Below are 24,870 nucleotides of genomic sequence, written 5' to 3'. Positions count from 1 at the left end.
GTAAAGAATCTGCCTGCAATTCAGGAGGTGTGGGTTTGATTCCTGGGTCAGGAAGATCCTCTGGAGAAGGAAATGGTAACCCACTCCAATATTCTTGCCTGGGAAGTCACATGGACAGAGGGGCCTAGGGGGCTATATAGTACATGGGGTCGCAGAAGAGTCAGACACGACTTAGTGACTAAACAACAAACTATAGATGGATGAGAGTACTTAAACATAAGAGAACAGGATGAGAGAAAATGGCTAGGATTGAGCCTCAAGAATTTATAACATTTAGTGACTGAGTAGAAGAGGATGAATCTGAAAGAGGAGATAGAGAAATTATTAGACATAGGAGAAAAAAAGCAAGTAAATACTGTATTCTAGAAGCCAAGATGTAGAATTATTAATTCTTACTTTACATTAGAGTAAGCTGAAGCTTTGGTTAGAAACTTGCCCAAAGGTTTGACTTCACAAATGACAGAACCAGAAGTTGAATCCCTATCTGTCTAACTACAAAGACTACAGAGTTGATTGGATATATACAAGAAGTCGGCTAGTGACAAAGAACCCTGCCAGTGCAGGAGATGTAAGAGACGCAGGTTGGATCCCTGGGTTGGGAAGATCCCCTGGAGAAGGGCATGGTAACCCACTCTAGGATTCTTGCCTGGAGAACCCCACAGACACAGGAGCTTGGTGGGCTACAGTCCATGGGGTCGCAAAGAGTCAGGCATGCACACATGCACAGATAATAGGATACAGCTGAAAATACAGATTTGGGTGTTTTAAGCACATTTTGAATGAATAATCCAACAAACGTATAGAAGAGGGGTAGAGTTAAAGAAAAAGCTCAGATAAGAGTCTGTAGTTGGGAAGTGATGGCGAGAGGGAAAGAAGTAGAAGACAAAATCAGAGGGGCAGCTAAGAGAAATGTGAAAGTAGTTCTTTCAAAAAAGTAGTGCCTTAGAAGTCAGGGTTAGGGTTACAGAGAATTTTAATGGGACCAAGTACAGGAAAGAGGAAAAAAGAAGGGAAGGGTAAGACTGAGAACATACCATTATATTTGGACTAAAATTTTTTTTATTATCTGAAAAAGCAGTTAAATGTGTTAGGGTATAGTGGTTGGGTTGAAAATCAATAAGGAAAGGAGTGGAAAGGAATTGTAGGCAAGAGACATGTTTTTAATTGATAAATTTAGCAGTCAAAGTAAGAGTAGTACAGTGTAATTTTAATAGGCAGCAGTTTTAAATTAAGAATTTCTTTAGATTCTGATTTGCATATGTGGAGCAAGAGGGGAAAGTACTAATAATAGGTAGGGACAATTTTAATGATTTGTCAGGGAAAATGTTTACGTGAGTCAACACTCTATAATTTTTCAAATGGAACATTATATTTCATTGAGATTTAGGGGGGAGAATAAAATTTATTATTTAAAACTCTCCAGTAGATGAAACATCTTCATCTTTAATGCTTTTCCAGAAAGAACTTCTGGAATGCAATAAGGGGTAGTGGAGTTGGTAGAATTCAGGTGTATTTTTATGAGAATATATTTTATTAGGGTATACATAGATGTGAGTGTAAATGAATTGATTTCCAGATTTCAATAAGGTGGTTTTTCTAGGTCTCCACAATTTTACATAAGAAAATCTGCTATTAAGTTGAAGTGGATCAGCTTTTTTGATCTGTCAAGTTTTCTTAGCAGTCACAGCAATGCAGTGCCAGCAAGACTAATGATAATTTAGCCTTCATGTCCATAGTCTCATACCTTCCTAAAAAGGGAACTAATAAATATAAACAAGTATAAGAATAAAGCTTCTAAATCTCTTATGTCATCAAATTTACATTAGCCTTGATGACTCACTATCATTGATAACAATAAGGAGCATTATATCATATTATAATAAAACTGGTTATTGCATATATGATCTGAAGTACTTAAGAAAAATCTGAAAGTATCTTTTTCATTGTAATAATCTGTGAAACAATTTAGGTGTAGGGAATTGAGGCAATTATTTACATCATTTTCACCAGGAATAATCCCATGGGCAAAGGAGCCTCACAGGTTACAGTCTGTGGGATGGCAAAGGAGTACTTAGTGTCTAAACAACAACAACAACAACACAAATAATGAAGGCAGTTTGGGGGACTATTTGTCTAAATCATGTGAACAAGTTATAAACCACAAATAAGTTATAAGTTATAAATAAAGTGAATTCTTTATTTCACCTTAGATATGCAAGGTCTAAGAGTATAAATTACAAAGACAGCATTTTGGAAAGAAAATATTAATGTGCATTTTATTTGAAACTAAGTAAATACCACTCTCAAAATGTTTGCTAAATGAAAATGTATTTGAATTCTTAGACTTGCTTTTCAGCGAGTTTTGAATGCTGAATGCGAAATAGAATTTTGACGATTGATTCGAGTGGTTTTTGTTGTCATGTTAAGGTTAATGTCAATTTTATTGCTGTTCTCCGAAATGCAGTTTAAACTGTTATTTCACAAGTGGAATGGCTAGTCTTAGAGAAAGAAAACAATAGCTCCCGAGAGGTTCCGAAGCCTGGGTCTAGGGCGTCTGATCCCAGCAGGTCTTCTTGGGCGGCGGGATGCTTGTTTCTCGCTTCGCGGGGGAGGGCGGCGTGAGCGCCTCCGCGCCGGTCTCGCGGGGAGTCGGACCTCACTTTTCAGCGCGATCTGGAGCGCCTGCGGTGGGCTTCGCGCGGCTGGGTGGGGCCGAGCGAGGTAGAGGCGGGGCTCGGGCCGGTCTGTGTGGCGATCTGCTGTCGCGTCCTCGGCTCTCGCCACCCCGAGTAGAGTGTGGGATCCGGGAAGGAAGGGTTGGCGTTCGTGTCCTAGAGGGGGTTACTGTGAGGTGGATGGGGAAGAACTGTGTGTGGCGGTTATTCCGAGGGCAGGCGGCCATGAAGGGTTTGCGGGGCTGGAGGGCCCTGTCCCCGGAGTACGACTGGAGGTTGCGTTCTGGGGGCTTTCCCGGCCCGTGGCCTCGTTTTCAGCAGCACTGCAGCCCAAGGCTTCGGGGGTCGCCGCGAGGCTGGAGTGTCGGGGACGGTCTCGGGTGAAGAGAAGCGAATAGGCTCTGAAGGGAGTCGGCGAGCAAACTCCCCGCTTCAGAACGCGCGGGAAGAGTAGCTCTTCGACTCTGTGGTGAAGAGTAGCTCTTCGACTCTGTGGTGAAGAGTGGTCCAAACCCCGCCTCAGGCGTATTTTTTTTTTTTAACGCCACTTGGTAGGCCAGTAAATACCTCCACTTTTAGATTCTTGGTGGTAAATTCGCAAGTGTCAAATTGCACGGTTTCCGGAGGTTTTAACTAGCTGTTGGGGAAGGAATTTCAGAGTAGTGCTCACGCCGAGAAAGGACATTCAGAGATACTGTTTATTGTAAAAAGAGCTTGTCCTTTGGAGAAATCTAGGTGTCTGGGGACTCCAGAATATTCAGTGACTTATGGCACTACCATGAATAAACAATTGTGAAGTTTTAGTAATGCAACGACATTCAGTTTACTATGTATAATTGTATTTATTTTAATATATATAACGACATTCATTTTTTAAATACCCGCCCAGTACCGGGATGAAGGTGTCTCCCCCTCCATCCACATTTTTCTGTAATAATACTGTGTCAAAGATTTTTAGTAAATCTTTCCTTATTATTATTATTATTATTTTTAGCAAAGTGTCCAAGATGAATGACAGCCTATTTGTCAGTCTGGACAGACTTTTGCTAGAATTTGGTAGGTATAAAATGAAAATAAAGAAGTAGGTAACTATTTGTATTATCATTTGACGTTTTAACAATGAAGTTACAAAAGAGTTATTTATTTTAGTTTTCCAGTATGAACAAGATATAAGTACTAAAGAAGATATAGTTCAGCGAATTAATAGTAAGTAGTTTTGCATGACAAAGATGTTTTAATTTTTAATGTTTTATAGAATATAAGATTATGCAGTTGCTTTGTTTACGGTAATTTATAGTTGGCATTAGAGCTCCCCCTTCTATCTAGTGACTAATAATAAGCTATTTACCCTAGCTAGTTTTTCAGTAATACATGTCTGTATTCTGTATTCAGCCTTTAATTATTTTGTGTTTAGGAATTTTAAGTAGAAATCACTCATAATTACATAAAATTGAAAATATTTTTTCCTCAATACAGGTTATTTCAAACATTTGAGTAAAAAAATTTAAATATTTTTAGAAATCATCAAAAGTCAGTGGCCAGAATTAATGGATGCCATATTTTCAGGAATGCTAATTATCAAAATTAATATTATGAATAGGATGACAAAGCAAATTACATAAATACAGTGTTTTAAGATCCTACATAAAAACTATCAAAAGAAGCTACTATCATTAATTTCTTAATAGTTCTGAAAGGTTTAATAAATTTGTTTATCTTTTCTGCAACAAAAGAATAGGGTATTAAGAATTTGATTTAATTTTTTAAAGAAATTGCATTTTATTTTTATCTTGTGTTTACTCACGAGTGACAAAGAAATAAGTGAATTGAAGGTATATTAAATAATGACTTGGAATTGGTTAATAGAAATTTCACATTTGTCAGAAACGAAACTCTTACATTAGTATCATGTGAATAAATGTTTACATGAACTCATAGCATCATAAGATACCGTTGATCTTAGACATTTCTTAATCTAGCTCTCTTACATTAGAGATGGAACAGGGGACATTTCTCTTCAATCTCAAATAGGACTTCTTAGCTTCTGGGTCTAGGACCAAGCCTGACTGGTCCTATACTCTTTAGGGCCCTTCCCGTCTCAAGCTTTACTTCCTGTCCTTTCTTTGGTTCTCCTTTTTTAGGTCAGTTGCCATACCTTTTTTCCTATTGTATTTGTTTATTTTGAATTTATGATTTCTCCTTAAGAAAATAAATATTTCTGTTTTCTAGAATGCTTTGAAGATATTAAAGAATGCAAAGCTACTATTTGTAAGATACATGAAACTATAAATACAACAGATGAGGAAATTGGTCATTACTGTAAACATAGTAAAGAGATCAAAGACAACTGTAGTAGGTGAGTATTTTAAAGAAACTTTCAATAATTGTCATTAGATTCTCTTATTAAGGGATATTGAGTTCTGAGGACAGTTGATTTTAATGCACAAATACCTCTAGTTCATGATTTCAGCTTGTGGCTAAGCAATTTAAATGTGAAATATGAATTCATGAAAGTATTAGAAGAAAATATAGGTGAATACAATCTTTTTTTTTTTTTTTTTTCACTACATCATTAACCACTTTTATTTTTTTCCAGTGGGTTTTGTCATACATTGATATGAATCAGCCATAGAGTGACACGTATTCCCCATCCCGGTCCCCCATCCCACCTCCCTCTCCACCCGATTCCTCTGGGTCTTCCCAGCCCACCAGGCCCGAGCACTTGACTCATGCATCCCACCTGGGCTGGTGGTCTGTTTCACCACAGATAATATACATGCTGTTCTTTCGAAACATCCCACCCTCACCTTCTCCCACAGGGTTCAAAAGTCTGTTCTGTACTTCTGCGTCTCTTCTTCTGCCCTGCATATAGGGCCATCGTTACCATCTTTCTAAATTCCGTATATATGTGTTAGTATACTGTAATGTTCTTTATCTTTCTGGCTTACTTCACTGTGTATAATGGGCTCCAGTTTCATCCATCTCATTAGAACTGATTCAAATGAATTCTTTTTAACGGCCGAGTAATATTCCATGGTGTATATGTACCAGAGCTTCCTTATCCATTCATCTGCTGATGGGCATCTAGGTTGCTTCCATGTCCTGGCTATTATAAACAGTGCTGTGATGAACATTGGGGTGCACGTGTCTCTTTCAGATCTGGATTCCTCAGTGTGTATGCCCAGAAGTGGTGTTGCTGGGTCAGATGGCAGTTCTATTTCCAGTTTTTAAAGAAATCTCCACACTGTTTTCCACAGTGGCTGTACTAGTTTGCATTCCCACCAACAGTGTAAGAGGGTTCCCTTTTCTCCACAGCCTCTCCAGCATTTGTTGTTTGTAGACTTTTGGATAGCAGCCATCCTGACTGGCGTGTAATGGTACCTCATTGTGGTTTTGATTTGCATTTCTCTGTTAATGAGTGATGTGGAGCATCTTTTCATGTGTTTGTTAGCCATTTGTATGTCTTCTTTGGAGAAATGTCTGTTTAGTTCTTTGGCCCATTTTTTGATTGGGTCATTTATTTTTCTGGAATTGAGCTTCAGGAGTTGCTTGTATGTTTTTGAAATTAATCCTTTGTCTGTTTCCTCATTTGCTATTATTTTCTCCCAATCTGAGAGCTGTCTTTTCACCTTACTTATAGTTTCCTTTGTAGTGCAGAAGCTTTTAAGTTTCATTAGGTCCCATTTGTTTATTTTTGCTTTTATTTCCAATATTCTGGGAGGTGGGTCATAGAAGATCTTGCTGTGATTTATGTCGGAGAGTGTTTTGCCTATGTTCTCCTCTAGGAGTTTTATAGTTTCTGGTCTTACATTTAGATCTTTAATCCATTTTGAGTTTATTTTTGTGTATGGTGTTAGAAAGTGTTCGAGTTTCATTCTTTTACAAGTGGTTGACCAGTTTTCCCAGCACCACTTGTTAAAGAGATTGTCTTTTTTCCATTGTATATCCTTGCCTCCTTTGTCAAAGATAAGGTGTCCATAGGTTCGTGGATTTATCTCTGGGCTTTCTATTCTGTTCCATTGATCTATATTTCTGTCTTTGTGCCAGTACCATACTGTCTTGATGACTGTGGCTTTGTAGTAGAGTCTGATGACTACAATCTTTGAGAGAAGAAGATCTTTCTGTGTCATCAAAGGTAGAAATCACATTGGAAACAATGGTTAAATATGATACATAGAAATTAAAAAGAAAAACACCTCAAATTGATACAAAAAGCAAAAAGATAAAGTAGAAAAATGTCAAAGAAGGGTTAATTTTCAAAATATAAAGTGCTTGTAGAAATTAGTAATATAGAGCCAAAGCCCCATTAGAAAAAATCAGTAAAGATGGTAAATAAGTAAATACCAAAATAGAGAAGTGTATGTCTAATGAACATGTGAACAAATGCTCAATATTACTAATAATCAAAGACATCCAAATTGAAACAATAATATTATATATTATACGTTATTTTGCCTTTAAGTTTTACAGAAATTTAAAGAAGGTTAATACCCGGTATTGGCCAGGAAATAAGAAAACCACCTTGCTTACACAATGTAGGAATATGTTGTTGTTGTTCAGTCACTCAGTCATGTCTGACTCTTTGCAACCCCATAGACTGCAGCGCGCCAGGCTTCCCTATCTTTCACCATCTCCTGGAACTTGCTCAGACTTATGTCCATTGAGTTAGTGATGCCATCAACCATCTTATCCTTTGTTATCCCTTTCACCTCCTATCTTTAGTCTTTCCCAGCATCCCAAGAGTCAGCTCTTCACATCAGGTGGCCAAAGTATTGGAACTTCAGCTTCAGTTCTTCCAGTGAATACTCTGGATTGATTTGCTTTAGGATCGACTGGTTGATCTCCTTTCTGTCCAAGGGACTTTCAAGAGTCTTCTCCAACACCACGGTTGAGGCATAATTCTTCAATGCTCAGCCTTCTTTATGGTCCATCTCTCACATCCATACATGTCTACTGGAAAAACCATAGCGTTGACTAGACAGACCTTTGTTGGCAAAGTAATGTCTCTGCTTTTTAATATGCTATCTAGGTTGGTCATAATTTTTCTTCCAAGGAGCAAGTGTCTTTTAATTTCATGGATGCAGTCACCATCTGCAGTGATTTTGGAGCCCAAGAAAATAAAGGCTGTCACTGTTTTCATTGTTTCCCTATCTATTTGCCATGAAGTAATAGGACCAGATGCCGTGATCTTCATTTTTTGGATGTTGAGTTTTAAGCCAGCTTTTTCACCCTTCTCTTTCACTTTCATCAAGAGGCTCTTTAGTTCCTCTTTGCTTTCTGCCATAAGGTTGATGTCATCTGCATATCTGAGGTTATTGATATTTCTTCCTGCAATCTTAATTCCAACTTGTGTTTCATCCAGCTCGTCATTCCTGGTGAGGTACTCTGCATGTAAGTTAAATAAACATGGTGATAATATCCAGCCTTGATGTACTGCATTCCCAATTTTAAACCAGTCCATTGTTTTATGTGCGGTTCTAACTGTTGCCTCTTGACTTGCATACAGGTTTTGCAGGAGGCAGGTAAGGTGATCTGGTATTCCCATCTCTTTAAGAATTTTTCACAGTTTGTTGTGATCTACACAGTCAAAGGCTTTTAGCATAGTCAATGAAGCAGAAGTAGATGTTTTTTCTGGAACTCTCTTGCTTTTTCAATAATCCAACGAACGTTGGCAATTTGACCTCTGGTTCCTCTGCCTTTTCTAAATCCAGCTTGAACATCAGAAAGTTCCCGGTTCATGTACTGTTGAAGCCTTGCTTGAAGAATTTTGAGCATTATTTTGCTGGTGTGTGAGATGAGTGCAATTGTGCAGTAGTTTGAGCATTCTTTGTCATTGCCTTTCTTTGGGATTGGAATGAAAACTGACATTTTCCAGTCCTGTGGCCACTGCTGAGTTTTCCAAATCTTCTGGCATATTGAGTGTAGCATTAATCACAGCATCATCTTTAAGAATCATCTTTGAGGAATTCAACTGGAATTTCCAACACCTCCACTAGCTTTGTTTGTAGGGATGCTTCCTAAGGTCCACTTGACTTCACATTCCAGAATGTCTGGCTCTAGGTGAGTGATCACACCATTGTGGTTATGGGTCATTAAGATCTTTTTTGTACAATTCTTCTGTGTATTCTTGCCACTTCTTAAGATCTTCTGCTTCTGTTAGGTCCATACCATTTTTGTCCTTTATTGTGTCCATCTTTGCATGAAGCATTCCCTTGATATCTCTAGTTTTTTTGAAGATATCTCTAATCTTTCCCATTCTATTGTTTTCCTCTATTTCTTTGCATTGATCTCTTAGGAAAGCTTTCTTATCTCTCCTTGCTATTCTTTGGAACTCTGCATTCAGATGGATATGTCTTTTCCTTTCTCCTTTGCCTTTCTCTTCTCTTCTTTTCTCAGCTATTTGTAGGGCCTCCTCAGACAACCATTTGCCTTTTTGCATTTCTTTTTCTTGGAGATGGTCTTGATCACTGCCCCCTGTACAATGTTATGAACCTCCATCTATAGTTTTTCAGGCATTCTGTCTATCAAATCTAATCCCTTGAATCTATTTTTCACTTCCACTGTATAATTGTAAGGGATTTGATTTAGGTCATACCTGAATTGTGCCTAGTGGTTTTTCCCACTTTCTTCAATTTAAGTCTCAATTTGGCACTAAGGAGTTCATGATCTGAGCCATAGTCAACTCCTGGTCTTGTTTTTGCTGACTGTATAGAGCTTCTCCATCTTTGGCTGCAAAGAATATAATCAATCTGATTTCAGTATCGATCATCTGGTGATGTCCATGTGTAGTCATCTCTTGTGTTGTTGGAAGAGGGTGTTTGCTATGACCGGTGCATTCTCTTGGCAAAACTCTGTTAGCCTTTGCTCTGCTTCATTTTGTACCCTAAGGCCAAACTTGCCTGTTACTTCTTGACTTCCTGCAGTCCGCTATGATGAAAAGGACATCTTTTTTTGGTGTTAGTTCTACAAGTTCTTGTAGGTCATCATAGAACTGTTCAACTTTAGCTTCTTCAGCATTAGTGATTGGGGCATAGACTTGGATTACTGTGCTATTGAATGGTTTGCCTTGAAAATGAATGGAGATCATTCTGTCATTTTTGAGATTGCACCCAAGTACTGCATTTCAGACTCTCTTGTTAACTATGAGGGCTACTCCATTTCTCCTAAGGGATTCTTGCCCACAGTAGTAGATGTAATGGTCATCTGAATTAAATTCACCCATTCCAGTGCATTTTAGTTCACTGATTCCTAAAATGTTGATATTCATTCTTGCCATCTCTTGCTTGACCACTTCCAATTTAACTTGATTCAAGGTCCTAACATTCCAGGTTCCTATGCAGCACTGTTTTTTATAGCTTCAGACTTTATCTTTACCATCAGACACATCCACAACTGGGCATTGTTTCCACTTTGGCTCAGTCTCTTCATTCCTTTTGGAGCTATTTCTTCCCTCTTCACCAGTAGCATATTGGGTACCTACCCACCTGGGAAGTTCATCTTTCAGTGTCATATCTTTTATTTCTTTTTTAAAATTTATTTCTTTTTTTATTATTATTTTTTTTTCAGTGTCATATCATTTTGCCTTTTCCTACTGTCATGGGGTTGTCAAGGTAAGAATGCTGAAGTGGTTTGCCAGTTCCTTCTCCAGTGAACTGAACTCTTCACCATGACCAGTCTGTCTTGGGTGGCCCTACATGGCATGGCTCATAGTTTCATTGAGTTAGACACGGCTGTGATGCATGTGATCAGTTTGATTAGTTTTCTGTGATTGTGGTTTTCGTTCTATCTGCCCTCGGTGGATAAGGATAAAAGGCTTGTGGAAGCTCCCTGATTAGAGTTACTGGCTCTGGGGCAAACAGGTCTTGCTCTGATGGGCAAGGCCATGCTCAGTAGATTTTTAATCCAATTTTCTGCTGATGGATGGGGCTGTGTTCCCTCCCTGTAGTTTGGCCTGAGGCCACACTATGGTAGGGCTATATGTAGGCCCTATACACTGTAGGAATGTATAAAATGTATAAAAAAAATACAATGTAGGAATATACACTGGTGTATACCTTTTGGATGTCATATCTGCATACTTTAACGACTTTAAAAATAAGCATGACTTTTGATTAAATGGTACCATTTCTGATAATTTTTTGTAAGGAAATATGTATTTTCTCAAAGATATAATGAACAACTACACATTTATATCAAACTTTTTATGATAGGAAAACACTGGAAGCAACTCAGTGTTCAATATTAGGTAATAGTTTAAATGAATTTTGGTACATCCATATGAATGAACAGTAAACAGTCTATTAATTTATGCTATATGTCAATATTTATTGACATGAAATGTGTTAACAGTATATTACAAATTGAACAAAGCGTTGAAATAGCATTCATAGAATGAACTCAGTGTAGTAATTGTGTATTTATGTATGTGTAATTAGAACAAGTCTAGACATATGTACATCAAAATGCTTATAATGAGTATCTTTTCAGTGAACATACAGTTCTTACGGAATTTTAAAAATATTCAGAATGTATGTATATATAACATTTGATCTTATAATTCCATTTTGGAAAATATTGTCTAAGGAAATGATTGAAAACTCAGGCAGACATTTAAGTACAAGTTCTTAAGAGAAACTTAGACTAACTAAAGTGGCTAACAATATTGGAATGAGTAATATGTTGTATTTATTAAAACCTTTACAGTGAATTCTTAGTGACAAAGAAAATGTATATAGTTTAAAAGTAAGTGATAAAGGTGAATATGTTGTATATGTGAATATGATCTCAAATATGTTAAACTATATGTGTCTGCTTGTGAATGCTAATCGCTTCACTCATGTCTGACTCTAGGCGACCCTATGGACTGTAGTCCGCCAGACTCCTCTGTCCATGGGGATTCTCTAGGCAAGAATATTAGAGGGGGTTACCATGCCCTTCTCCACGGTATCTTTCCAACCCAGGGATCAAACCCACATCTCTTATGTTTCCTGCGTAGGCAGGTGGGTTCTTTACCACTAGTGCCACCTGGGAATCCCTGTTTCTAGTAAAATCTGGAAGTAAATTATTGAAATATTAGTGGTTATTATTCAGTGTTGAGAATATGGATGATAATTATTTTCTTATGTATACATTTGTGCTTCCAAGGTGGGTATGAGTACTTTTTGAATCTGAAAAATAAAAAAGATTAGAAAAGATCTGGAGGAAATATTTGAACAATACTTAGAATGTAAGCTGCAGTGACATATGCTTAATTTGAGATTTTTTACATAGGCAACATCTTTCCAGTCATGTAATAAAAACAAATGTGTAAGCAGAATATTCATTTTATCCTTACTGTCTGATTTTATAATTCATTTTGATCTAGTTTCTTTCAAATTCAGAAGGGTATAAGTTTCTAAATTTCAAAGGAGAAAAAAAGCCTCCCTTTATCCCTTATGCCAGCCCTGCTTATTTAACTTATATGCAGAGTACATCATGCAAAATGCTGGGTTGGATGAATCACATGCTGGAATCAAGATTTCCAGGAGAAATAGGAACAACCTCAGATATGCAGATGATATCACTCTAATGGCAGAAAGTGAAGAGGAACTAAAAAGTCTCTTGATGAGGGTGAAAGAGGAGAGTGAAAAAACTGACTTAAAACTCAGCATTCAAAAAACTAAGATCATGGTACCTGATCCCATCTCTTCATGACAAATACAAGGGGTAAAAGTGGAAGCAGTTACAGATTTTCTTTTCTTGGGCTCCAAAGTCACTGCAGACAGTGACAGGTGCTGCCATGAAATTAAAAGACACTTGCTCATTGAAAGCTATGACAAACATAAACCGTATATTAAAAAACGGAGACATCACTTTGTCTACAAAAATCTGTAGAGTCCATTTTTCAGTAGTCATGTACGGATGTGAGAGTTGGTCCATAAAGAAGACTGAGCACCAAAGAATTGATGCTTTCGAATTGTGCTGGAGAAGACTCTTGAAAGCTGTATGGATTGCAAGGAGATCAAACCCATCAATCCCAGAGGCAGCTGACCCTGAATATTCATCAGAGGGACTGATGCTGGAGCTGAAGCTCCAATACTTTGACCACCTGATGCAAAGAGCCAACTCATTGGAAAAGACTCTGATGCTGGGAAAGATTGAAGGCAAAAGGAGAAGGGAGTGGCATAGGATGAGTTGGTTAGATAGCATCACTGACTCAGTGGGCATGAATTTGAGCAAACTCTGGGAGATAGTAAAATAAGGGGAGCCTGGAATGCTGCAGTTCATGAGGTCGCAAAGAGTTGGTTATGACTTAGCGACTGAACAGCAACAACTCTATAAATATTTACTCCAGTAGAATTTCTTAACTAAGATCTTATAAGTATGATGAGAAAGATAGCCTGATGCTAACGCTTAACACAATATAGAGTGTTGCAGAGTATATTACAGAGATGTCATAGCAATACACAGTCCAGGCATGTCACATTTGTTCCTTCCCTAGTCATGGTTCCCAAACAAACTTTATGTAAAAATTAGTGGATGTTGATATTCAAACATGTATACAATTGCATATATGGTCATAGTTGTGATGATGGGAAATGGGAATGTTTTTCTTGATATAAGCTTATTTTCTCCAAGAAAGGAAAGATTGTTTAAGTGGTTACATTCATGTTTATTATTTCTTCAGTTTATTATTCTGAGATGCTAATTACAGTGTTTTTTTTTCCATAGCTGGAAGCCAACATGTGATGTATTTCATAAACATGAAGACTACATGCAGGAGCAATTTACTATTTATCAAGAAACTATTGAAAAAGACAAGTACAGTATAAATATTAATTTAAGCTTATCAATTCTATAAGTTAGTTTTAATAAGACATTATTTGTAAAAATATTAATTGGAAAATGTACACAAAATTTTTTAAAAGTAAATCTGGTGTTTTGGACTCTTTGGTCGTCATTGTTGGCCTACCTATTTGTTATAAAGCTCTTTCCACCCTTGGATATGTTTAAACATGTCCTTAACATAGTAGCTCTCAGTAGTAATATAAAGCAGAGTGCTTCAATTAATGTTTTTTATGACTGAGTTACTATAGTCAAACACCTTAGGGAGTAGTTAGTTATAAAGTTAGCTTATGAGAAAATTGGAATATTGGCTTTTAAAGGGTATTTTTATATAAAATTAGTGTTTTTCAGTTGTTTAGTGGGATATTATATTCTGATGGAGAAATATTAATATTTGTGTGGGTTTATTGTGTATCAAATCACTTGGTTTGGGGGATTAAATGTAGTTAGTGAATATAATGAAACAAAGTGAGGACCTTGGAACACATTATATAATAATTTCACTTAATTTAAAAAATTGAAATGTTTTTATTTTTAACATAATTGGATAAGAACAGTATAAATTTTATTTTTAATTTTTATTTTTTTCTTACTATCTTCCCCCCAGATTTATTGAGGTATAATTGATGTATGACTTAGTGGTTTTCCTTATTTTCTTCAATTTAAGTCTGAATTTTTCAGTAAGGAGCTCAAGATCTGAGCCACAGTCAACTCCAGGTCTTATTTTTGCTGACTGTATAGAGTTTCTCCATCTTCAACTGCAAAGAATAGAATCAGTTTTGGCATTGACCATTTGGTGATATCCATGTGTAGAATTGTCTGTTGTGTTGTTGGAAGACAGTGTTTGCTATGACTAGTGTGTTCTCTTGACAAAACTCTGTTAGCCTTTGCCCTACTTCATTTTGTATTCCAGGGCCAAACTTGCCTGTTACTGCAAGTATCTCTTAACTTCCTACTTTTGCATTCCAATCCTCTGTGATGAAAAGGGCATCTATTTTTGGTGTTAGTTCTAGAAGGTGTTGTATGTCTTTATAGAACCGGTCAACTTCAGCTTCTTCAGCCTTACTGGTTGGGGCGTAGACTTGGATTACTGTGATGTTGAATGGTTTGCCATGGAAATGAATGGAGATAATTCTGTTGTTTTTGAGATTGCACCCAAGTACTGGCCCAAGTACTGCCCCAACCACTAAGGCTGAAGAAGCTGAAGTTGACTGGTTCTGTGAAGACATACAACACCTTCCAGTTTTGCCAAGAGAATGCACTGGTCATAGAAAACACCCTCTCCCAACAACACAAGAGAAGACTTTACACATGGACATCACCAGATGGTCAATACTGAAATCATATTGATTATATTCTTTGAAGCCAAAGATGGAGAAGCTCTATGCAGTCAGCAAAAACAAGAACAGGAGCTAACTGTGGCTAAGATCATGAACTCCTTATTGCCAAATTCAGACTTAAATTGAAGAAAGTAGGGAAAACCACTAGACCATTCAAGTATGACCTAAATCAAATCCCTTACAATTATACAATGGAAGTGAGAAATAGATTCAAGGGATTAGATCTGACAGACTGCCTGAAGAACTACGGATGGCGGTTCATAACATTGTATAGGAGACAGGGATCAAGACCATTTCCAAGAAAAAGAAATGCAATAAAGCAAAATGGCTGTCTGAGGAGGCCTTACATATAGCTGTGAAAAGAAGAGAAGTGAAAAGCAAAGTAGAAAAGGAAAGATATACCCATTTGAATGCAGAGTTCCAAAAAATAGCAAGGAGAGATAAGAAAGCCATCCTCAATGATCAGTGCAAAGATATAGAGGAAGACAATAGAATGGGAAAGACTAGAGATCTCTTCAAGAAAATTAGAGCTACCAAGGGAACAATAACCTCAGATATGCAGATGACACCACCCTTATGGCAGAAAGTGAAGAGGAACTAAAAAGCCTCTTGATGAAAATGAAACAGGAGAGTGAAAAAGTTGGCTTAAAGCTCAACATTCAGAAAACTAAGATCATTGCATCCGGTCCCATTGCTTCATGGGAAATAGATGGGGAAACAGGGAAACAGTGTCAGACTTTTTTGGGGGGCTCCAAAATCACTGCAGATGGTGATTGCAGTTATGAAATTAAAAGACTCTTACTCCTTGGAAGGAAAGTTATGACCAACCTAGATAGCATATTAAATAGCAGAGACATTACTTTGCCAACAAAGGTCTGTCTAGTCAAGGCTTTGGTTTTTCCAGTGGTCGTGTATAGATGTGAGAGTTGGAATGTGAAGAAAGCTGAACATCAAAGAATTGATGCTTTTAAACTGTGGTGTTGGAGAAGACTCTTGAGAGTCCCTTGGACTGCAAGGAGGTCCAACCCGTCCATCCTAAAGGAGATCAGTCCTGGGTGTTCATTGGAAGAACTGATGCTGAAGCTGAAACTCCAATACTTTGGCCACCTCATATGAAGAGTTGACTCATTGGAAAAGACCCTGATGCTGGGAGGGATTGGGGGCAGAAGGAGAAGGGGACGACAGAGGATGAGATGGCTGGATGGCATCACGGACTTGATGGGCATGAGTTTGAGTAAACTCCGGGAGTTGGTGATGGACAGGGAGGCCTGGCATGCTGCGATTCATGGGGTCGCAAAGAGTTGGACACCACTGAGCAGCTGAACTGAACTGAAGGAGTGAGTAACTCAGGTAGTGAAGAATAAGAGTAGAGAATTGAAAAGTTTAATAGAGTTAAGAAAAGTTTAAAGGGCAGATAGTATTGAGTGAAGCAAAAATAAGTAGATTTTTAGCTTGTCTTTTATGCTTAATTTAGTAGTTTTTAACAACTGATTTTAGAAAGTTTTTAGATACACTTTTGTTATATTGACATAATTTCTTTTAATTTTAACAGAAAAATATACCATGGTTATATATGTCAGTATAAAGATGTTTTAAAGCAATACCAACTAAAATACTCAGAAACACCCCTCTCACATGAATATTATGAGAAGAAAAGAGAATATGAAGAAATTCAAAACAGAGTGTTGGCATGTACTGAACAACTGAAAATGAATGAAAATATTTTTATGGAATTTTTAGGTATTAATTTTTTTATACATACTGTTTGATACATACATATTTTTGATACATACTGTTTTACTAACATTACCCTTATAGTGAATAGAATATAATAAATCAATCTAAAATATGGTTTTGTTTTTCAGTGCCTGCTCCCTTTCCATCACTTACCAGTTGGACACTACATATGTATCCACAGTAGTATTTCTACTTGGAATTTTTATTTGATAAGTATTGTTTCTGTGTTTCCCTGTGACTTTTACATTGATTTGGGTTTTTGTTTAATTAAAAAATTAAGAGATTACTTTAAAGATCATCTGGAATTAGTTTTCATATATGTGCATGTCATCAAAAGCAAGAAATTTTAATGCAAATAAAGTGGTATATGTACTTGTCTTTAAAGTGGCATAACTTAGCAACCAAACAAATGAAAAAGTTATTTTGCTTTGTCTTACCAAAGAGTTTCAATTAAATCAGTTGATTATTTCCTATTAGGATGGAACATGGTAAAGAGGTGAGTCACAGTTTATTGGATATCTACATTGTGCTGGGAAGTACTCAAGAAGATACAGAGCTTTCTTATAAGGAGCTCACAGTTTGGTAGAGGAAACAAACATGTAAACGAGTAATTCTAATGCAGTGGCATTGTATTAGATGCTTAAGTAATTTTTAATTGGTCTAAGTCTCATCTGTTTGTCAAGGAGATCTCCCATGATGAACTTGGAACTTTAATCCTCTTCCAACCTCTACAATCCTTCATATGCTTTCCTATCAGATTATAACTCCACTGTTTGTACTAAGTCTTCTTTATCCCTGCATTCTACCTTGCTTCATCCTAAATCATCCTTTTAACTCCTTTGCTGTTTGCTCTCTTCATGTTTGGGTTTTAGCTTGTTCTGTACTTAGTTGTTCATTTGCTGCTGATCTAATACATTGCCACTACAATAAAATTACTTGTTTGCATGTCCATTTCCTCTACTAAACTGGGAGTGTTTTAGTTTTCAGTGGGGAGAGGCAGAGGTTGGTGGTAGATGCAGAAGGCACAGCAGGGGTTTAGGGACTTGGATTGTAGAAACGGATGAGACATAAGACTGTTTGACAGACATGAAGAGGTGATGAAGATAGGGAGAGTTGAAGACTAGGAGTTACATGTCTATATTTAAAAAATTTAAATTGATATTATGATAACAGCATAGTGTTATAATTAATATTCATTTGAAATTTTATATTCTAGCATATAAATCATAAATTTTAGTGAAATAGGAAAGGTCTGGCAAAGATTTTCTCTGGAGTTCTTGTTCATTAGCACTGTTCTATACATTTAAAAATTTTCCTAATGGATTTCAGAGTAACTTAGGAAATTGTAGAAACTAGTAATCTATGCAGAATGTTTGTTAGCAGCTGAGAGATTCTCTACTTCAAATTGAGTGTAAATCTAGTTCAAGCAGAAAGTTCAAACAAGATATAGCTCTCTTTTGAGTTCTGGTGCACAGATAGACCATAAAGAGCAAGAAAAGGAAGATTGAGTGAATTTATAATGTTGATCTTGGAACAAATAAATTATAGAAACTGAAGCAGTTAAGTTTGGACTTGATTATGTTCATCATGCCAAATGACATGATAAACTTGGGTAAAAAATAAAAGTAAAAAACTGCCCTGTGAAAAAATTTAACTGAAAGAAAAAATCCTAACATGTATTTTGATGAAATGTTATTTTTAAGCTAAGTATATAATGTAGACAAACAGTAAATTGACAGTTTGCCAGATGTTTGTACTAGTCTTTCTGCTGTTTTCAGATACTGTTATTCATATTGCATATATGATATATAATTAATTTTACATAATACTAATTATTTTTGATACAGTGCTTATATTATAAATGTGAAAGTTATTTATATAACATAGTTCCTTAACATAAAAGGGTTAATTTGAGATATAAAACACAAGATATTCTTAAACATGCTAACCAGTTTTCCAAAAGATCATGTGATTTGAAGAAAGAAATAGATGACATGGAAATAGAAATTAATTATTTAAACCAGGTATTAATTTTGTTATATGTTTCTAATATGTGTGTTAATGTATAAGTGTAATGGTATGTTAGATGACAGTCTAAGAAGAGCTATTTCTAAAGTAACTCAATAATTTATTTGCCTCAGATTACCTTTGGAGCCAAAATATTTTTAGGTATTGAGTATATTCAACTCTGAGTTTTGGGAAATAGTTTAACTTTCTTTGAGTGCTAAGGAAAGAAGATAAAGAAAGAGCAAGTTGGAGCTTAATAATAGGTATTTAAAGGCATTAACAGAGCTTACAGCAGTGCTGTCAAAAAGGAAAACAAGTTATTAAATGACTTAAAAAACTTAATCTAGAAAATTTATGACTGCAGTCTTTATAAAGCTAGGCCATATCTAGTTTTTATCCTTTAAGACTGATGATACATGAAAAAAAAAAGATTGATGATACATGATATTTTCTTGAATATATTTTTAGTGTCATCTATTGAAATGTGGCTTTAATTGATGAGTATGAGAGCCACCAAAGTCACTTAAAAAGTTGAATGGTTAATTTTCTAAATTTTATGAAAATTGTTTTAAAGATGGTATACTTATCATCCATAGGCATGAGGATCCACGTAACAGTAATATCATTTTAGTAAGAAGAAAGTGGGTGTCACTTTCTTTAAAATATATAGTAACATCCCTATGTAGGGAATCAATGTCTACATTGCTTCTGATTATCCTTTTTAAAAAGAATGAAAGTTGATGGAAATCTAGTCTTTCTAATGGAGTTGTAAGGAAAAATAAAAGGAGTATGATTTATTGTTAATTTTGACTATTTTAGTAACTTTCACTAGAAGATTGTTAGTACTACCAAAAATATAAATCTTGTGATTATGTAGGGAAAAATCATATTCATTAGTTAAGATAACCAAATGTTTCTTAATGCTTTGCAGGTATTTATTTTGTTTTGCTTTGTCATTTTTCTTTTTAGCAGATTGCAAGACATTATGAAATGAAGAATCTTCCAGAAACTCTAGAAGAAAAAAATAAAAATGTAGAAAAGAGAAAGGAATTGAAAGAAAGGTATGGTGGTGGTTTAGCTGCTAAGTTATGTTGGACTCTTTTTGACCCCATGGACTGGAGCCCGCCAGGCTCCTTTGTCTATGGGACTCTCTAAGCAAGAATACTCGAGAGAGTAGCCATTCCCTTCTCCAGGGGATCTTCCCAACCAGGGTCTCCTGCATTGCAGGCAGAGTCTTTACCATTTTAGCCACCAGGGAAGCCCCGAGAGAAAGGTATAGGTAAACTTTAAAATGGGACTTTCTTTATGTGAACAGATATTCTACATTTAAAATTGATTACATATTCTGTACAATTTGAGGAGTTTTAGCTTTATAATATCTAAATATCTCTTCTAATTTTAAAATATGCTAATTTTTACTTAGCTAATATTTAATATTATTCACTCTTCTCTTTAGAATTTTTGAAAAAGATCCACAGCCTGTACTTATGTTGAACAAAACCCCTCAAAACAGTCAATTATTTCTTCCATATGAATCTCAGAAATTAGTCAAACCAATAAAGATGCATTCTTCAGAACCAAGAGTTTTAGGTACAGTATCTGTTTATTATTCAAAAACTTAATTTTATTTGAGAACATATAAAAGGAGAAATAGAAAGGAGCAATTTTAGTTATCATTTGGTGTAAGCAAGAGCTAACAATACTGGAGACTTATAGACTCATAAAGTGCCACTTTGGTTCTTTCTGAGAGCAACCAAGATATGCCTTCTATACATAACATTTTTCTTTTTGAGAGAGAAATCTCTCATGATTTTTTAAAAAAAGAGTTTTAGTCTGGTTTCCAACTATCAGAAGAGGATGAATAATTGTATGTTTTTCATTTGAGAGGTTGTATTGTTAGTATGTATGATTAAAGTCACTCAGTTGTGTACAACTCTTTGCAACCCCATGGTGGTGAGACTTGTAATGATATTGTGACTTAGTTACTGAGACATTTGAATCATGTTTTATTCAATGGATAGATTAACTACATTGTGCTAGGTTAACTACACTAGCTGTTTTATTCCCCAATCATTTACATCACCACTCTTTGTTCTTTGGTTCCCCATTATAAAGATGAGTTTTGTCAGCTACTTTTAAAAATTTAATTTAAAAAATTTACTTATTTCTCTTTAATCAGCTGTTTTTCATTTTACATACATAGTTATTTTAGTAGCTATTATATATTGAAGAATTAAGATTATGTAATAATTTCATAATTCTTTACTTTAAATTAAATATTTTATAACTTGATTTTTCAAATGACAAAGTTAGGTTAAATGTTGGACATGACATTTGATTCTCTTTCTGGAATTGATTTGAAGTTGTACAATTTAATAACCTAGATAAAAAAGAAGAAAGTTCTGTGAGGCAGTCAAAGCTTGCCAATGTTGACTTCAAGCAAAAAGAAAATGATGCATGTGTAGGTATTTCTTTTTTATTAGTACAGATTAAATGCTTGCATTAAATGATATGGTGAATGCACTGCATTTAGGATGTGTGTGTGTGTGTGTATGTGTTATAAATATATTAAACTAGCCGTTAGTACAATCTCAGGATCTGAAAAACTTAGGAGTTTTGTATGGTAGCCTGAACATATGCTGTACCCTTCTCCTTTACTTCTAAAAATAAAAGATATTTGAAAATATCAATCCCTGTACCCAATGGAACAAAATCTAAAAGACATTTCTAAAGGAATTAAATTGAAGAGGGAAATTGTGGCACCATCTCCATAATGTCATCATTTCTTGAGTTCCATTGGTGTTTTCTTTTCCTGCTATCCTTGTGCTAAGCTTTTACCTCAAGGTTATTTCATGGTCAGAATAACCATTACAACTTGTTATCATATCTTCCTTCTAGGGAGGAAAGAAGAAGGGGAAAAAAGTCTAGTTCAGTAAGCCTCATTTTTAAGGATCTTTCATGGAAGCTCCTTAAACAATTTATGTTAATGTTTCATTGACAAGAACTTTGTAACATGGTTACCTCTATCTGCAGAGAGGTTGACAAACATGGTGGGCTTTTTGTTTGTTTGCTTTTTAAATCAGAACATAAAGGAAATGTAGATTTTGAAGAAGATAGAAAACTAGCAGTTTCTGCCAACAAGAATGAATCATATAGATGAAAAATAAGTAAGGATGTAGAGGATCAAACACAAATAGTAAACTTTGTGCCCAACATACACATAATTCAGTTAAATTTTGTTTGCAGTATTCACCAAAATCGGCTGTTAGAACAAAAAGGATATCTCCTCCAATTCTAAAAAGCTGCTATCTTCACTAACCACAACAAAAAAAAAGATAACCTTCTCCTCAGAAAACTATTTGGTTGAATAAAATAAAATTCAGTTCAGTTCAGTCACTCAGTCGTGTCCAACTCTTTGCGACTCCATGAACTGCAGCAGGCCAGGCCTTCCTGTCCATCACCAACTCCCAGAGTCCACCCAAACCCATGTCCATTGAGTCGGTGATGCCATCCAACCATCTCATCCTCTGTCGTCCCCTTCTCCTCCTGCCCTCAATATTTCCCAGCATCAGGGTCTTTTCAAATGAGTCAGCTCTTTGCATCAGGTGGCCAAAGTATTGGCATTTCAGCTTCAACATCAGTCCTTCCAATGAACACCCAGGACTGATCTCCTTTAGGATGGACTGGCTGGATCTCCTTGCAATCCAAGGGACTCTCAAGAGTCTTCTCCAACACCACAGTTTAAAAGAATCAATTCTTTGGCGCTCAGTTTTCTTTATAGTCCAACTCTCACATCCATACATGACCACTGGAAAATCCATAGCTTTGACTAGACGGACCTTTGTTGACAGAGTAATTTCTCTGCTTTTTAATATGCTGTCTAGATTGGTTATAACTTTCCTTCCAAGGAGTAAGCGTCTTTTAATTTCATGGCTGCAGTCACTATCTGCAGTGATTTTGGAGCCCAGAAAAATAAGTCTGACACTGTTTCCCCATCTATTTGCCATGAAGTGGTGGGACTGGATGCCATGATCTTAGTTTTCTGAATGTTGAGCTTTAAGCCAACTTTTTCACTCTCCTCTTTCACTTTCATCAAGAGACTCTTTAGTTCCTCTTCATTTTCTGCCATAATTCACATGCTTTCAAATTACTTTGGGGTTATAGAAGAAATAAAAATAGAATTTAAAAACTATTTAAAAGGATACTATAAACCCAGACCTGTGAAATGTAGCCAAATTAGTCCTCAGAGAGAAGTTTATGTTTGAAGACAAACATATTAGAAAATAAGGAAGATTAAAATCAGCCAAACATTAAGTATTAATCTGAAAAGTTGAACTTAAAGTATGAAAAGCTTAACTTAAAATACAAAAATAAAATAATAAATGCAAAAAAGTAGGAATTAATAGAGAAAAGCAGAAATTTATGAAGTTTAAAAATTGGGTCAATTAATATAGCCAAACACTAATAAGTTTCAGCAAGTGTACAGGAAAAAAGAGAAGTCCTCCCTCAAAAAAGAAAACTATAAAGTGAGGGAAAAGTGTGTATCACTACACCTATGAAAGAAATCTTTTCAAAGTCCTAAGATGATACTATGTAAAATTATATACCAACAAACTTGAAAATTTAGGTGAGACGGAAAATTTTTTGGACAATATAAATTGTTAGACTGAAAAAGAAAAACATGAATAGATCAATAACTTAGAAGAAATAGAAATGTAAATGAAGCTGAAATGTGAATAAATGCCTATTTCCCTCTTTTCTCCCTTATTTCCCTCCCTCCTCCCTCTACCACACATGCCCTTCAGAACACTTCAGACTCAATTTTTCAGGTGAATTCTGTCAAACCTTAGATCAGAGTTTCTCAATAGTGACACTGTTGACATTTTGGATCAGATAATTCTTTATTGTGGGGATGTCCACAGAAAAAATTAATTACTCTAGTGACCTACTAGAGTCCAGTAGCACCTCATCTGCAATTTATGAAAATCAAAAATATCTCCAGATACTGTCAAATGTCTTCTGAGAGGCAAACAAAGATCATGGCATCTGGTCCCATCACTTCATGGCAAATATATGGGGAAACAGTGGAAACAGTGAGAGACTTTATTTTCTTGGGCCCAGAATCATTGCAGATGGTGACTGTATCCACAAAATTAAAAGATACTTTCTTCTTAGAATAAAAACTATGACAAACCTAGACAGTGTATTAAAAAACAGAGATGTTACTTTGCCTACAGAGGTCCATGTAGTCAAAGCTATGGTTTTTCCAGTAGTCATTATGGATGTGAGAGTTGGAGCATAAAGAAGGCTGAACGCCAAAGAATTGGTGCCTTTCAACTGTGGTGTTGGAGAAGACTCTTTGAGAGTCCCTGGGACAGTAAGGAAATCAGACCAGTCAGTCCTACAGGGTATCAATTCTGAATATTCATCAGAAGGACTGATGCTGAAGCTGAAGCTCCAATACTTTGACCACCTGATGTGAAGAGTCAACTCATTGGAAATCAGACCCTGATCCTGGGAAAGATTGAAGGAAGGAGGAGAAGGGGATAACAGAAGATGAGGTGGTTGGATGGCATCACTGACTCAATGGGCATGAGTCTGAGCAAGCTCTGGGAGATGGTGAAAGACAGAGAAACCTGGCCTGCTGCAGTTCATGGAGTTGCAGAGAGTCGGACACAACTGAGCAACTGAACAACAACAACAAAAGCAAAATAAAAATGACAGAATTAAGACCAATGACTGTTAAAACAAAAGTATTTGGATAAACTTTCCTATTAAAGATATTTTAGTTACAGGTAAAATAAGAAAAATCAGTAACTCTTCAAAATGAGTGACTCAGGGAGAATGAAAGACTTGAAACAGTTTAAGCATTAGTAAAGCAGTGATTTAAGCATTACATAAAATTTAAAGTTAAAAACAATATATTAGTTCTGCCATGTGTGTCATACATGTTTTTAAAAGAAGGTTTCAGGATTTACTCTTTTAACTTGTTTTCCTTTCCTGTATTCAACTTTAGAGGGCTTAGGGGATTTAGAGACACAGACATAAGTTAATTGCATCCAAAGACTGCATCCAAGTACTGTAAGAGTACTTGGATGCAAACTAAAAAATGACAGAATGATCTCTATTCATTTATAAGGCAAACCATTCAATATCAAGGTAGTCCAAGTCTATGCCACAACCAGTAACACTGAAAAGCTGAGGTTGAACAGTTCTGTGAAGCCCTACAAGACCTTCTAGAAATAGCAACACCCAAAAAGATGTCCTTTTCATTATAGGGGACTGGA

The 24,870-nt window shown here is 36.0% G+C and overlaps 1 protein-coding gene across 1 annotated transcript in view; it reads left to right on the top strand.

Moving 5' to 3' along the window:
- The first annotated feature begins 3,682 nt into the window (after positions 1–3,682).
- The window catches only part of C7H14orf39 (chromosome 7 C14orf39 homolog), a 45,024-nt gene continuing 23,836 nt past the window's right edge, over positions 3,683–24,870 (top strand). The window contains exons 1-10 of the mRNA XM_065940075.1: positions 3,683–3,731; positions 3,825–3,881; positions 4,905–5,031; positions 13,386–13,475; positions 16,392–16,579; positions 16,705–16,747; positions 18,480–18,600; positions 19,553–19,644; positions 20,040–20,173; positions 20,968–21,044. Of these exons, the coding sequence (XP_065796147.1) occupies positions 3,683–3,731; positions 3,825–3,881; positions 4,905–5,031; positions 13,386–13,475; positions 16,392–16,579; positions 16,705–16,747; positions 18,480–18,600; positions 19,553–19,644; positions 20,040–20,173; positions 20,968–21,044 (978 nt within the window). The remainder of the gene's footprint in view (positions 3,732–3,824; positions 3,882–4,904; positions 5,032–13,385; positions 13,476–16,391; positions 16,580–16,704; positions 16,748–18,479; positions 18,601–19,552; positions 19,645–20,039; positions 20,174–20,967; positions 21,045–24,870) is intronic.

The sequence above is a fragment of the Muntiacus reevesi genome, chromosome 7 (genome assembly GCF_963930625.1).
Source record: "Muntiacus reevesi chromosome 7, mMunRee1.1, whole genome shotgun sequence".
NCBI classification, from domain to species: Eukaryota; Metazoa; Chordata; class Mammalia; order Artiodactyla; family Cervidae; genus Muntiacus; species Muntiacus reevesi.
This window is presented reverse-complemented; position numbering and strand designations above follow the sequence as displayed.